This window comes from Macaca thibetana, chromosome 20 (assembly GCF_024542745.1).
Source record: "Macaca thibetana thibetana isolate TM-01 chromosome 20, ASM2454274v1, whole genome shotgun sequence".
NCBI classification, from domain to species: Eukaryota; Metazoa; Chordata; class Mammalia; order Primates; family Cercopithecidae; genus Macaca; species Macaca thibetana.
Window position 1 is genome coordinate 57,104,159 of NC_065597.1, and position 15,742 is coordinate 57,119,900.

The window sequence follows — 15,742 nt, forward strand, 5'->3', positions numbered from 1 at the left end:
ATGTCATTTTATTCATTTTTCACTTAGTAATACTATGGGCAATTTCCATCTTGTTACCATGCCTGATGCTTATTATTTTTAGTGTTTAAATAATACTCTATGGAGTAAATTCCCAATATTTATTTTATAATTATTATTACTGAATATTAAATATCATTGAATATTCATGTTTAATCTAAGATGCTGTACAATTTCAGGAAGAAAATGCAAATTCTTGATCAAAGCAGTAGTGCTTCTATACAGTATCACTGATACATGCTCCACTGACCCATCCAGCCTCCAGCTAGCAGAGGGGTTTTATAAACCATAGGCCAGGAGCTGGGTAGGCCAGCGGAATTTTAAAAAGTGTAGCAAGCGGCCACTCAACCACTATTTCCCAAGCTTCTCCAAGCCTCAGATGTCTAATATATATGGTTTGGAATGGTATCCCCGAGTTGTGCAGTGCACAGCCCACACAACCGAACAAACTGGTCCTCTCTTCTCATACCCTCTAGCGTGGTGTCCTCACAACTGCATCCTCCTGAGACATGCATTATGCTCCCAATCCCTTCCTTCCTCTCTCTACTTTCCCATCAAAACCTATGGCTAAAGTACACGTGCATACATTGCTGGTGTGCCTATAGATTGGTCTAGGGGCTGAACTCTAGCCCCTCTAGAGGGTGATTTATCAATAATGATCTGAACTCTTGAGAAACGGTGCTTACTCTTTGAGCTATCAATTCCACTGCCAGCAATTAATCTGGAGAAAAATCTGATAAGTGTGCAGACATACGAACGAGGATGCTTTTGGGTTTCTGGTTTCCTGTTTTTGTTTTTTGTTTTGCTTTGTTTTATTTGAGAGACAGGGTCTTTCTCTGTCACTCAGGCTGGAGTGCAATGGCATCATCATAGCTCACTGCAGTCTCGACCTCCTAGGGCTTAAGTGATCCTCCCACTCAGTCTCCTGAGTAGCTGGGACTACAGGTGTGTGAATTTGAACAATAATGTTTTTCACTGAATATACAGGAGAGGAAATGAGAATGTCTAATCACCTATGATTAAGTTATGGCTCAATGTATTCACTGTGTGTGTGTATATATATACACACACATATATATGTATACATACATATATATATACACACACACACACATACATATATACATATAAAATATAGGCCAGGCATGGTGGCTCATACCTGTAATCCCAGCACTTTGGGAGGCTAAGGCAGGCAGATCACCTGAGGTCAGTTGTTCAAGACCAGCCTGGCCAACATGGTGAAACCCTGTCTCTACTAAAACTACAAAAATTAGATAGGTGTGGTGGTGGGCGCCTGTAATCCCAGCTACTCGGGAGGCTGAGGCAGGAGAATTGCTTGAACCCAGGAGGTGGAGGTTGCAGTGAGCCAAGCTCACACCACTGCACTCCAGTCTGGGTGACAGAGCAAAACTCCATCTCAAAAAATAAATAAATAAAATTTAAAAATAAAAAATAAAAAATATATATATATATACCATAGAAGAATTAAAATTTGTGAGGTACATCTTTGTGTGGCAACAATGAAAGATATTCCCCATATATCATTAAGGAGAGACAGCAGGCTGAAAAAAGTGTTTATAATCACAATTTTGTAGAAAATTTTTTTAAATTTCCATATGAATAGAAAAAATTCTAGAAGGATATTATATATTTTTAAAAAGCTTATATGCATTGCTGGGCATGGTGGCTCACACCTGTAATCCCTACACTTTGGGAAGCTGAGGTGAGAGAATCCCTTATGTCTAGGAGTTTGAGACAAGCCTGGCCAACACAGTGAGATCCCTTCTCCATTTGTTTTTTTTTATTAGCCGGGCATAGGGGCACATTCCTGTAGTCCCAGCTACTCAGGAAGCTGGGGTGGGAGGATTGCTTGAGCTCAGGAGATTGAGGCTACAGTGAGCCGTGTTCATGCCACTGCCCTCCAGCCTGGGTGACAAAGTGAGACCCTGTCTGTCAGAAAAAAAAACAAACCCAAAACTTGTATGCATTATCTATTTTTTTCACAAGTGATATGCATTACTTGCACAATTAAAAAAATACATATATGTTTTAGAAAAATTTGCTCGTTGGGGTAGGCTCTCGTCTCCAGCTATATCCAAGCCTCCAGCTGACACAGGACACAGTCTTTTCCTGGGACAAATTGAAATGGCTGCTTTGTACCATTGGGTCCAGATTTTCATTTTGTGCCAATATCCTCCTTTGTGTGCAAGTAATTAAGAGTCTGGATATTTTCACACTGAAAATTGTATTGTCAGGGCTTTAGGCTATAAGTGACTGAAGTGTTTTTTCGTGTGTGTGTGCGATGGAGTCTGGCTCTGTTGCCAGGCTGGAGTGCAATGGCACGATCTCGGCTCACTGAAACTTCCTCCTCCCAGATTCAAGCGATTCTCCTGCCTCAGCCTCCTAAGTAGCTGGGATTACAGGCATGTGCCACCACACCTGGTTAATTTTTATATTTTTAGTAGAGATGGGGTTTCACCATGTTGGCCAGGCTGGTCTCCAACTCCTGACCTCAAGTGATCCACCTGCCTCACCTCCCAAAGTGTTGGGATTACAGGCGTGTGCCACTGTGCCCAGCCTGAAGTCCATCTTGAAGGGGATTCACTGGTATAGCTGAACACAGGTCCTCAAACGAACTCAAAACCCAGCCCCTTTCTCTGCCTCTTAGCCCTGCTTACCTCTGTGGTCATTTTTCCAACAGGCTCTTCACACTGTGTTAAGATGGTGCTGACAGTCTGGCCTCTCGGTAACCCAGTGCAAAGAGGGCTGCTCTGTCCCAGCCACTCCAATGAGGATCCCAGAATGGAGGAGTCTCACTAGGTCTGACTGGCCTGATTTCCGTCTGCTGCCCATCATGAACGAAGCCCTATAGCCAGAAGGATGGAATACGCATCCAGGCCGACACAGCCCCTTCATAGCTAGGGTGAGACCTGTCCCACCCTCAACCTTGTACTCTGCTGATACCAAGCTGTTTCTCCTTGGTGGTTCCCTCACTTACCCTAGGTCAGTTCGCTCAATGCACAGATTCTTATTGTTCTCTGCAAGTGGAGATCAGAAATCTCCATTATTTTATTTTACTGTTTTTTTTTTTTTTTTTTTTTTTTTTTTTTTAATTTTTCAAGGCCTCAAAGGGGCCGCTGTAGCAACCTGGCACTGTATTGTTCATCAAATAACATGTAATGATTGATGGACTTTGTAATTCTCAGTTGTCACAATGCCTGGAGGGGGAGCTGATGTTGGGAGGAGGGGAGGACTGCTAATGTATGCCACCCTGGGTGACTCCGCTGAGTTAGAATAAAACAAAACAAATGAGTAGAAGGCATAAAACACCACGGGCGCTTATTCAGACAGAATACATAGTCAGTGGATTTATCTGGTCTCTACTTCTAAAATCATTAAAGAAATTTCAATCATGATGGCGCATAAGAACCTCATATTTGAACTTCACAAGAAAGCAAGGTTTTTTTCTTACCAATTGTATCCAAGATTTCATAAACTGAAGAACACCAGTGATGCAATAGTGCGTGACTTATCACCAATCACACTAGGAAAAGGAGAGTGTTCAGAACGGAACCAGAATTCATTCACAATATTAAAAAACCAACACTCAGTTTTTGCACATTGAAGCAATCTGACTTTTTTTTCTTTCTTTCTTTTTTTGAGACAGAGTCTCGCTTTTGTCCCCCAGGCTAGAGTGCAATGGCACGATCTCGGCTCACTGCAACCTCCACCTTCCAAGTTCAACTGATTCTCCTGCCTCAGCCTCCTGAGTAGCTGGGATTATAGGCGCCCGCTACCACGCCCAGCTAATGTTTGTATTTTTAGTAGCGACGAGGTTTCACCATATTGGTCAGTTGGTCTCAATGGTCTCAGACTCCTGACCTCAGGTGATCCACCCACCTTGGCCACCCAAAGAATCTGACTTTTCAACCACTAGACTCAAATTTTGAAAGAAGAAACAGGCCGGGCGCAGTGACTCACACCTGTAATCCCAGCACATTGGGAGGCCGAGAAGGGCGGATCACTTGAGGCCAGGAGTTTGAGACCAGCTTGGCCAACATAGTGAGACATCGTCTCTACTAAAAATACAAAAAATAGCCAGGTGTGGTGGCACCCTGTTATTGTGTTACTGTCTTTTTGATTCTAGCCATGCTAGTGGATATGAAGTGGTATCTCATTGTGGTTTTGATTTGTTCCTTATGACTAGTGATGTTGAGCATCTTTTCGTGTTTATTGGCCATTGGTATATATTCTCTGGAGAGATGTCTACTCAAATCCTTTGCCAATTTTGTAAATGGGTCATTTGTACTTTTACTGTTGGGTTGTGAGAGTTCTTTATATATTATAAATATGAGACCTTTATCGAATGCCTGAACTTGCAAATATTTTTTCCTGTTCCGTGGGTTCTTGTTTCACTCACTTGACGATGTTCTTTGAAGCACAAAATGCGTTTTTAATTTGATGAAGTCCAATTTATCTATTTTGTTCCTTTTGTGGCTTTTGCTTTTTGTTATATAAACTGTTGCTTAATATAAGGTCATGAAAATTTACATCCATGTTTTCTTCTAATATTTTTATAGTTTTCACACTTTCATTTAGATATTTAAGTAATTTTGAGTTAATTTTTCGTATAAGATATCAAGTAAGGGTCTAACTTCATTCTTTTGCATGTGAATATCCAGTTGTTCCAGTATCGTTTGTTGAAAGGACTATTCTTTCCCCCCATTAAATGGTCTTGGCACCCTTGTTGGAAATCAATTGACCATAAATGTAAGAGTTTATTTCTGGACTCTCAATTCTATTCCATTTATATACACATTTATCCTTATGCTAGTACTACTCAGTTTTGATTACTGCACTTTGTAGTAAGTTCTGAAATAGGGAAGGGTGAGTCCTCCAACTTGGTTCTTCTTTTTCAAGATTGTTTTGACTGTTTTGGGTCCCTTTGCATCTTCATACAAATTTTAGGACTGGTTTGTTAATTTCACAAAAAAAAAAAAAAAAAAAAAAAAACCCAGCCGAGATTTCGATAGGCATTGTGTTGAATCTGTAGATCAATGTTGGGAGTACTGCCATCTTAACAATATCAAGTCTTCCAGTCAATGAACACAGGATGTCTTTCCATTTGATTAGGTTTTATTTAATATCTTTCAATGATGTTTTATAGTTTTCAGCATGCAAGCCTTGCACTTCTTTTGTTAAATTTATTCCTAATATTTTATTCTTTTAGATGCCATTGCAAATGGAATTATTTTCTTAATTTCATTTTCAGATTGTTCATTGCTAAGTGTATAGAAATTCAGTTGCTTTTTGTATACTGACCTTGTATTCTGCAACCTTGTTTATTAGTTCTAATAGGTTGTTTTTAGTGAATCTTTACAATTTTCTATATATAAGGTCTTGTCATCTATGACTGGAAATATATTTACTTTTTTGTTTCCAATCCAAATGCTTTTATTTATTTTTCTTGCCTAATTTTCCTGGCTAGAACCACCAGTACTATGTTAAATTGAAGTGGCAAGAGAGGACATTTTCCTCTTGTTCCTAATCTTGGGGGAAAATATCCAGTCTTTCACCATTAAATGTGATGTTAACTTTGTGGTTTTCATAACTTTACCAGGTTGAGGAAATCCCCTTCTATTCCCAGTTTGTTAAGTGTTTTTGTCATGAAAACATTTTTATCAAATGCGTTTTCTATATCCATTGAGATGATCTCTGGTTTAAGTTCATTTTTAATTAAAGAAATTCATACTACATTCTCTTTATAAAAAAATGTGTTCAGTGTCACCGGATGCAGTGGCTCACGCCTGTAATCCCAGCACTTTGGGAGGCCGAGGCGGGTGGATCAGCTGAGGTCAGGAGTTTGAGACCAGCTTGGCCAACATGGTGAAACCCCCCATCTCTACTAAAAATACAAAAATTAGCTGAATGTGGTGGCATGCGCCTGTAATCCCACCTACTCGGGAGGCTGAGGCAGGACAATCGCTTGAACCTGGGAGGTGGAGGTTGCAGTGAGCTGAGATCATGCCACTGCACTCCAGCCTGGGTGACAAGAGCAAAATTCCGTCTCAAAAAAAAAAAAAAAACAACAAAAACAAACAAAAAAGTGTTCAGTATACATAAGGCTAGAGTCTTCCTAGTTCTTTCCCAACCACCCCAAGGTACTCGCTGTTGTCAGATTGCTGTTTCTTTTAGCTAATTTCCTATCCATGTGTGTGCATGTGCTCAAAATATACAATATGCTTTAACAAAAAATGGCATAATAGTGTCAAATTAAATTCGGCCTAAACCTGCCTCCATGGATCATGAACTGCAATCTATGAGTACATTCTTGTAACAAGTAGCTGAGTCTCAGCCAATCACAGCAGACAAGCTTCAGTCGATTGCAGGCTGCCAACTGATGAGACCACGTCCATATAAGGCAATGCCAAGCTGTAACCAATCAAGCTGTTTCTGGATGTCATTTCCACTTTCTGTCTATAAATAAGGCCTGCCTAGGTTGCTGGGTAGAGCTCTCTGAACCTCTCTCCTGCTTCCGAGTGCTGCCCAATTCATGAATTGTTCTTTGCTCAAATAACCTGCGAAATTTGTCTAAAGTTTTTCTTTTAACAATGGATGTATGCTGTTTCCTCTCCCTGGAATGCCCTCTTGGTTCCAGCTGACATACCAGTGCCCACTTCCTCTTTCAGACTGAGGAAGTGCCTCTTTTCCGTGGTGCCTTCTAAGGTCATCCATACATCAGACATCTTTTCCTTCTAGTGATGGCTCAAAATTGTTCCCCCTTTTGTAGCCCCCTTTGGTTATGATTTTAACAGGGGAGGTGTTTAGATTTGAACAGCCTGAATTTTCATACAGTATACACTGATAGCCCCCAAACATCTTTTTAGCTATAAACACATTTATAGCTATTGTGTGATGACGGTGCTACAGCCACAGTTAAATTTTGAGCCACTTTGACATCGTTTTATATGGCAGCATTTGTTGGTATGATAAGTGGAATTCAGCTGCTTTGTTGGTATGATAAGTGGAATTACAGACTGCTTTTCATACTGTGTTCACATCAGTAAGAATGAATCCCAAAGCTCCTTGTGTGTGGGAGGATGAGGGTGGCTGGAATCTTACCATGGAAGAATCAGGGATGAACAGTTCCCCTTTTACTGTTATTACTGGTTACATACTGGGCTTCTGGGTATGAGTTCATTTGAAATAAACAGCACACACCTGTTTCAAGGACGGGCTTGAAAATGACTATTTTATTGCACTTAGCTCTTACCTTTTCTTTATTGAGACAGAGTCTCACTCTGTCACCAAGCCTGGAATGCAGTGGCACAATCTTGGCTGACTGCAACCTCCACCTCCTAGGTTGAAGCTATTCTCATGCTTCAGCCTCCCAAGTAGCTGGGATTACTGGCATGCGCCACCATGCCCAGCTAGTTTTTGTATTTTTAGTAGAGACAGGATTTCGCCATGTTGGCCAGGCTGGTTTCAAACTCCTGACCTCAAGTGATCCGCCTGCCTTGGCCTCCCAAAATGCTGGGATTACAGGTGTGAGCCACCACTCACAGTCTGCTCTTAACATTTCATAAAAGTAGAAAAGTAAAATTGCTGATTCTAGTGTAACAAGTATAAGTCTCACAAATCAAAGATGGAATTCCAGTAGCATCTGAACAGCAGGAATATTTTGCCTTGGTTAGACATCCCTGGATGTAAGCTAACCTTCTGGTGTTCAATGAAGAAAAAAGACCACATTTATAAAATATGTATGAAATAGTGAAAACCTACATTATAAAAAACTATGTCTAAATCACAGGGAATAATAGGGGTTTCTGTAACAGGGTTTTTTTTTTTTTTTTTTTTTTTTTTTTTACTCTTTGGGCATAGACTGCTCCTTTAATGTGCAAATATGTTATTTAACTTTCACACTTCCCTTTAGCCCTGGTTTCTGGAATGTACCATGCACAAAAGGAGTGGAATAACTGGACAATATTGACTCATACAGTAAGCTCTTGTGTTCAGGGACAGTTCCACTAATGGGCATGTAGCAAATATTTGTTGATTAATTGTAGCTTGTTAGGATTAATCCAACTTCTTAATTGATAGCTGTTTGCTGGTGTGTTTATCAGAGTCTCTTTTTCCTACACCAGCTGTGTATGGAGTATGAAAAGCTTTTGGTCTCTATGGAAATCCACTGGGACCTTTCCCTCTGGCGGTGTTTGCCACGGCTGATGTTAAATGTAAGCTCATTCCACGATATATGATGCTCAGATTTGGGGTAAGTCATCTTGCTACCTAGAATGGGAGCTTTATTTAACACTGATACACTAATTGCCAAATAATTGGAGAGGTTGTATACTTTTTGGAATGAGATACACATGCTACTCTCATATGTATTTGGTGAGAACTTCTTACACTATATCCTTCCTGAAGGGCCACATGACAATATTATCAGGAGTTTTTTTTTTTTTTTTTTTTTTTTTTTTTTTGAGACAGGGACTTGCTTTGTCACCCAGGTTTGAGTACAGTGGCACAATCCTATCTCACTGCAGCCTTGACCCCTTTGGCTCAAGTGACCCTCCTGCCTCAGCCTCCCAAGTAGCTGGGATTACAGATGCCCACCACTGCACCTGGCTCATTTTTGTATTTTTTTGCAGAGACAGGGTCTCACTATGTTGCCCAGGCTGGTCTCTAACTCCTGCCTCAAGAGATCCTCCTTCCTTGTCCCTCCAAAGTGTTGAGATTACAGGCATGAGTCATCCTGCCCAGCCAGGATCAGGAGCTTTAAAAAAAGCTTATCTTTTCATCTAGAAATTCCACTTCTAGGGTTTTCCTATATAAATGACCAGATGAACGTGCAAAAATGACTGAACGAAGGTGTCTATTATAGCATTTATTACAATAATAAAAAATATTGTAAATAACCTCAAAGTCTCAAATAGAAAAATGGTTAAAAAAGACAGGGTTGGCCGGGCGCGGTGGCTCAAGCCTGTAATCCCAGCACTTTGGGAGGCCGAGACGGGCGGATCACGAGGTCAGGAGTTCGAGACCATCCTGGCTAACACGGTGAAACCCCGTCTCTACTAAAAAATACAAAAAACTAGCCGGGCGAGGTGGCGGGCGCCTGTAGTCCCGGCTACTCGGGAGGCTGAGGCAGGAGAATGGCGTAAAAACCCAGGAGGCGGAGCTTGCAGTGAGCTGAGATCCGGCCACTGCACTCCAGCCTGGGCGACACAGCGAGACTCCGTCTCAAAAAAAAAAAAAGACAGGGTTATAAAGGCAAAGGCTATTTTCTATGTTAAGTGTTTATATGTCACTATGTGAATTCAGATTTTTAAAGTTTGAAGTTTTATACCAAAATGTTAACAATAATTATCTTTTGGTGATGGAGCTATCAGTGACTCAAAAAATTTTTATTTCTTTTATCTGACTTACCTGAATTTTCTAATTTGTTTTCTAAAATGACAATGTAGTTTTCTCTGTATATATCAATACAGGCCAGTCAACCCAACTTTAAAAGGTGAAGAGAGTACTTTCAATAACTACAAAATAAGTTTTGGTAAAAATTACTTGTTTTTTTTTTTTTTTTTTTTTTTTTTTGGAAACAGGGTGTATCTCTGTCTCCCAGGCTGGAGTGCAATGGCACAATCTCCACTTACTGAAACCTCTGCCTCCTGGGCTCAAGCCATCCTCCCACCTCAGCCTCCCAAGAGCAGCTAGACTACAGATGTGCACCACACAGGCTAAGTTTTGTATTTTTTTTTCTTTTTTCTTTTTTTTCTTTTTGGCAGATATGAGGTTTCGTCATGTTGCCCAGGATGGTCTTGAACTCCTGGGTTCAAGTGATCCTCCCACGTTGGCCTCCCCAAAGTTCTGGGATTACAGCCATGAGCTACTATGCCCAGCCAGTTTCGGTCAAAATTCTAAATCACTCTTTAAGACCCATTTACAGAGAATCCTATTTCTGAGGGCTGGATGTTAGCTATAATATCCTGTTCCTAACTCATCTAAGGTTTCCCCTGGACCCTCCTCCTCACAAAAGTTCCCTGTTAAATCAAATACCACAGTTGCATATGATTCTTACCAAATAGGCTCTCCAGAAGGATTGAATGTAGAGGGCCGCTTCCTCTTCTGTCAGCAGGAGGGAGAGTGGGATTGGCGGCCGTGGGCTGAAAAGCAATAAAATGGTCATATGCCCATGAGAATCCAGTCCTTCAGCCTTGGCATTGTCTTTGACAACATAATGACCTCTCTGATTAAGTGCTTCATCCATCCCCTTTCTTAGCAGGCAACAGTGTCATTTTAGATAGAAAAGTGTATGCTTGAGCTGGTGTTTATTATTTTAAAATCTGGGAAGGATTAAAAAAAAAAAAAAAAACAGTGTAATCTTAAATCATTGTTAGCCTATTCTTCTTTTGAAGGACTCAGGCTGCTATACTTGCATTTTAGTCCTGAAGGTGCAACATACATGTTACTGACATGAGACTGTTTGGATACAATGCAAGAGACAGAGGAGCAGCTGCCTTTATGTACTGCAGTATGACCGAGACATAATAAAGAGCTCTTTCTCCAACTTTCCATTGAAATTAAGGACTACAGTTCATCTCTTTCCTGAAAGGAACACTGGAATTTATCTCTGATTAGTGTGCATTCCAGGTTAATGTGGCTTAAATTCAAGCACATTTTTAAGTTCTGTAACAACAGAAACATCAGGGGTTTGGTGTAGGTCTTGCTGCTCACCACACAGAATGCCAATCACTGAGCTGATGAGTATTACCAGGGAAGAAGACTCTAATCTTAATCGAGTGCTACAGTCAGGAGGAGATGGGATCAATCCTAAATCCACCTCCCAAATGGACAAAAACTAGGGGTTTATACAGCAGGGAAGAAATGTGACAATGTGTAAGGAAACAAGAACTACAGAGGAGCTAGGAAGCAATCATGATGAATGAGGGCTCTGGCATCTCATTGTCTAGATGTGGTGATCTGATGAGTTTCAGTTCTTTGATACCGCCCTTTTTTTTTTTTTTTTTTTTTTTCTTTTTGAGAGGCCTGGGGGTCCTTCCCTGAGGAAGGAACTCAGATAAATTAAGTTTTAAGCTTTAAGACCGGAGGGGTCAATTTCTATGTTTATCCGAAAACAACAACAACAACAACAAAAAAAAAAACTATGGGACGACTGGGTTGGTTTCACTGCTTCATCTTAATAAGAAATAAAATATCTCAAGTGCTGGATCAGTTGATAGTGTCTGCTCTTGTGGGATTTTTCATATTATAGGATTTTTTTAAAAAATCAAAGATACCACATTAAAAAATTAAGACTACTCATTTTTTTCCCCCTAAAAGTTTAACAGAGGCACTAACAGATGACAAGGACTTACAAATCTGTCTTAATTCAGGTTCTTTATGTTTCCCCCAAAGCAAAACATAGCTGCCTCTGAAAAGCAAAGGCCAAGACAGTTCAGATATAAAAGAAAGAAACCCTCAAAGGACGTGGATCACATGGAGGCTGCTTCCAGTATAGCATCCCCAGAAATGACTTTGCAAGTAAGGGACTCCCAAGTGCCCTGGCCTCAAAACTATCCCAAATAACAGCTAGAGCTTACAGTAACTCAAGGCACAGACAGGTTGACTAACCTACCCAAGGTCACACAGCTTGTAGGTGCCTAGTCAGGATCTGGGCCCAGACCTCTACAATCCCAAAGCCCAAGCATCCCTTACCATGGAGTGCTGACACATCAGGCCTCAACTGGGCAAACAAATGCAGATGCCTGGCCTGCCACAGACTGCAAAGCTAACTGGCAACAGTGCATGATTCTCCAGGACCCAAGGGTTTTATTTCCCTCCAAAAACTCTGACTTAAAAAAAGAAAAAGAAAAGCTTGATGTAGTATATTTGTTTGAGTGAATGAATGCTCTTTTGAATTATTCCAGAACCAAAGAAATCAAAGCCACAAAGAACATAGAAGTTATCAGCACTATTTCTAGTGAGTGCAGAGCTGTTGCCAGGCTCTGGTTTTCTGGCTGGACAGGTCCTTTTTAAGAGACCAAGTAAAGGTGATTCTTCCATTTCTTCCTCCCTCCCTCTCTGCCTCCCTCCCTGCCTCCCTCCCTGCCTCCCTCCCTCCCTTCCTTCCTCTTTCTTTCTCTTTCTTTCTTCTTTTCTCCCTTCCTTCCTCTCTCTCTCTCTCTCTCTCTTTCTTTCTTTCTTTCTTTCTGATGAAGTCTTACTCTGTCCCCCAGGCTAGAGTACAGTGGCATGATCTTGGCTCACTGCAACCTCTGCCTCCTGGGTTCAAGCAATCCTCCTGCCTCAGTATCCTGAATAGTGGGACTACAGGAGCTCGCCACAATACCCGGTTGATTTTTGTATTTTTGGGTAGAGATAGGGTTTCACTGTGTTGGCCAGGTTGGTCTCGAACTCCTGACCTCAGGTGATCTGCCCACCTCTGCCTCCCAAAGTGCTGGGATTACAGGCATGAGCCATCATGTGCAGTCTCTTTTACATTTCTTAAGTAAATTTTCTTAAAATTGTACAGACAGCGTCTTGCTATGTGGTCTCCAACTCTTGGCCTCAAGCAATCCTCCCACCTCGGCCTCCCAAAGCACTGGGATTACAGGCATGAGCCACCAGCCCAGCCTGGGCTCCCTCTTTTCCACATTAAATGTCTCTCCTCATCCAATGTCCTGATTCTCTATATCTCAGTTCTGTGATACCAACAAATCACATCCCTGAAGTAATTTCCCTTCACTAGTTAAAATTCAACAGCTTCTAGAGAGACCCTGGTGTTTATAAGGAGACCTTGGTGTGTTGGCAGTGAATTCATGGGAATGATGCTCTAATGCATTCTCACTGGCTGATATTTACTGAGAACTTTCTGGATCCCCTCCCAGCAGCCTTGCTCCTCATGCTCCAGCCCTGCGGGCGTCACTGGTGGAGGGTCGTGACTGCAAGTTGTCCAGGTCCTTGGCGTTTTGAACAAAGAATTGTACAAAATGCCCAAGAAAGCAAAGAAAGAATGAAGCAACAAAACAACGAAAGCAGGGATTTATTGAAAATGAAAGTACGAAAGTACAAAAGTACACTCCACAGTGTGGGAGCAGGCCCAAACAGCGGCTCAAGGGCCCGGATACATAATTTCTTGGGTCCAAATACCCCCTAGAAGTTTCCCATTGGCCACTTCATGCTCACCTCATGTAAATGAAGTAAGTGGTAGCCAGCAATCAGTCTGATTGGTTGTAAAAAGCGGCCAACCAGAGGCTGAAGCGAAGTAACAAAATTATACTTCTATGCAAACAAAGACTCGGCCCGCAATCAGTCTGACTGGTTGTGGACAGCCAATTTCCCATCTGCTGCGCAGAAAATTTTGGGAGTTGAAAAGCGAGGAGCCTCTGGTCCTTTTGCTACTTAGGCATGGAAAGTTAGGGTTTTCCTTTCAATTTAGTCCTAGGATGTGAGACAGCCTTAGGTTCCCTGCCTCCAGGCCCTATTCTCCTGCCTCATTGGCCCTTGGCAGCTCCTCAAGTGTGTGGTGCTTCTCCCACCTCAGGGCCTTTGCTAAGCTGCTGTCCTCTGCCTCCAGTATCCCCCTACTCCTAGCCAGAAGCACCCTGTATAGAGGTCCTCGTTGTTCTCTGCTCAAGGGCAGCCAGCTGATCGGCCAGAGGGTGCTAAAACCCAGCACATGCTCTGCTCCTGGCTGTGTGGCCACATCTGCCCTAAGGTGAGGATACCTTTTCCTAATTTGCTCAAATGCACCTTGGGGCTGGTGCGAGGCCTGACACCTCTTTTTCTTGGTTCCCTCTTATTCCTGCTTCTGATCTCCATTCAAATGTTATTGAGGCAGGGCGCTGTGGCTCATGGGCCTGTAATCCCAGCACTTTGGAAGGCCAAGGACAGTGGATCACCTGAGGTCAGGAGTTCGAGACCAGTCCGGCCAACATGGTGAAACCCCATCTCTACTAAAAGTACAAAACTTAGCCAGCTGTGGTGGTGTGTGCCTTTAATCCCAGCTACTCGGGAAGGTGAGGCAAGACAATCGTTTGAACCTGGGAGGCAGAGGTTGCAGTGAGCCAAGATCGTGCCACTACACTCCAGCCTGGGCAACAGAGCAAGACTCCATCTCAAAAACAAAAAAAAGTAATTGAAAAATGTCCTTTGATTACATCAGGGCCCAAGGAAGCTTCCTGTAATTTTCCTTCCTGGTCCTTGGCCCAATTTGGAGATAGAAGTTCTTGTAATTACCTAATCAATGCTTGAATCTTCTATTGGTCTGAAAGCTCCACAAGGGTAGACATGGGTCCTGTGTTTGCTCCTCTTGGTGTCCCCGGCATGTAGGACAATGTCTGGCACATAGTAGGCACACTCAACAAATACTTGTGGAATGAGTAGTTGCCTCTGTGCCCAGCTGTGTGTTAAGCACTTTCTACACGTGATTTTGTTAAATCCACATAACATGAAGAATGAGTTGTTATCCTTTGTTTAGAGTTGAAACAACTGAGGCATAGAGGGGTAAAGGGACTCTGTGTTCAAGGTCATTGAGCGTTTCCAGCTGAGAATGCAAACTGCCCAGGAAACAGTGGCCCAGAGAGAAGACAGGGCCAGCTCACAAGATCAGTAGCATAGAAGTCAGGGTCTAGCAGCTGCTGAGTGTTAAGGAGAAGAAAACACAATCACTTGCTTCAAAGAAAAAAAAAAATGGGGGCAGGGAGGGTGGAGAATCATAGAAAACGCCCTCTTTGTTGAACTTTACAGTAATAACTTGGCAGATATTCATTTATCTGAACCTCCACAGGGAAATCCTATGTCAGGAAGGCTAAACAGAGTAGAATTTGTCACTTGTATTGGAGGGGAGATTTGATAGTGCCTTTCTGTTCAGCAGCAATTTTCCTGCTTTAAGTATGTTTTTCACAACTGATGTCATGAAATCCTCAAAGTAACAGTATTCCTGTTTCGGAATAGCAGCAGGAAAACAGAACTGCAAATCTCAGAACACAACGGGTGAGCCCAAACAAAGGGCTTTCACCAGTAATGAAACCCTGAACTACTTTGCATCACAACGACATCTCCAAAAAGCAAAATGAGATTTCTAATAGGCCTTTAAGCAGTAATAAGAGGCCACCTTTAGTGACATCCCTGCTTTCATAGCTAGATAATGGGGCGCTGTCTAGCTCCCAAACCAAGAATAAGTATGAGAAAGCCATAGTAAATCAGGCCAAATAAAAAGGACTTACTCTTCGAAGAGTAGTCCTGGGAATTATCAATCATTTCGGCGGGCCAGCTTGAAGGGAGAGAAGCCACGCCAGGCCCTTTCCTCTCTCTTGGAATCAGTGCAACTGGCTTAAAGTCAAATAAAAATGAAGAGGCGACTGCTCATCACCAGGGAACTAGGGAGGGGAGAGATGAACACGTCAATCACAGAAGGAGGCAGCTGAGGCCTTAAAGTGCTTAAATCAGACATCCCCAAAGCAGACGTTTTTGCATGTTCAGACGGGCACGACAGGACTGCTGGGTATGTTTCCAAGGAGAATTGTTTTACTAGTAATGCTCATTTGTCATGTCCTCCTCCTTTTTTCCTCAAATGTGAATACATTTGAACCGTAAGAATCAATGCTGGCCAGGCGTGGTGGCTCCCGCCTGTAATCCCACCCAGTACTTTGGGAGGCTGAGGTGGGTGGATCACCTGAGGTCAGGAGTTCCAGACCAGCCTGGCCAACATGGTGAAACTCCG

At 42.3% G+C, this 15,742-nt stretch overlaps 1 protein-coding gene across 3 annotated transcripts in view; it reads right to left on the reverse strand.

The window, feature by feature from the left end:
• Positions 1–15,742, reverse strand: part of IQCK (IQ motif containing K) — a 959,718-nt gene that overhangs the window by 58,639 nt on the left and 885,337 nt on the right. For all 3 annotated transcript variants that reach the window (XM_050775025.1, XM_050775026.1, XM_050775027.1), the window contains one exon: positions 10,097–10,181. In XM_050775025.1, coding sequence (XP_050630982.1) covers positions 10,097–10,181 — 85 coding nt within the window. The remainder of the gene's footprint in view (positions 1–10,096; positions 10,182–15,742) is intronic.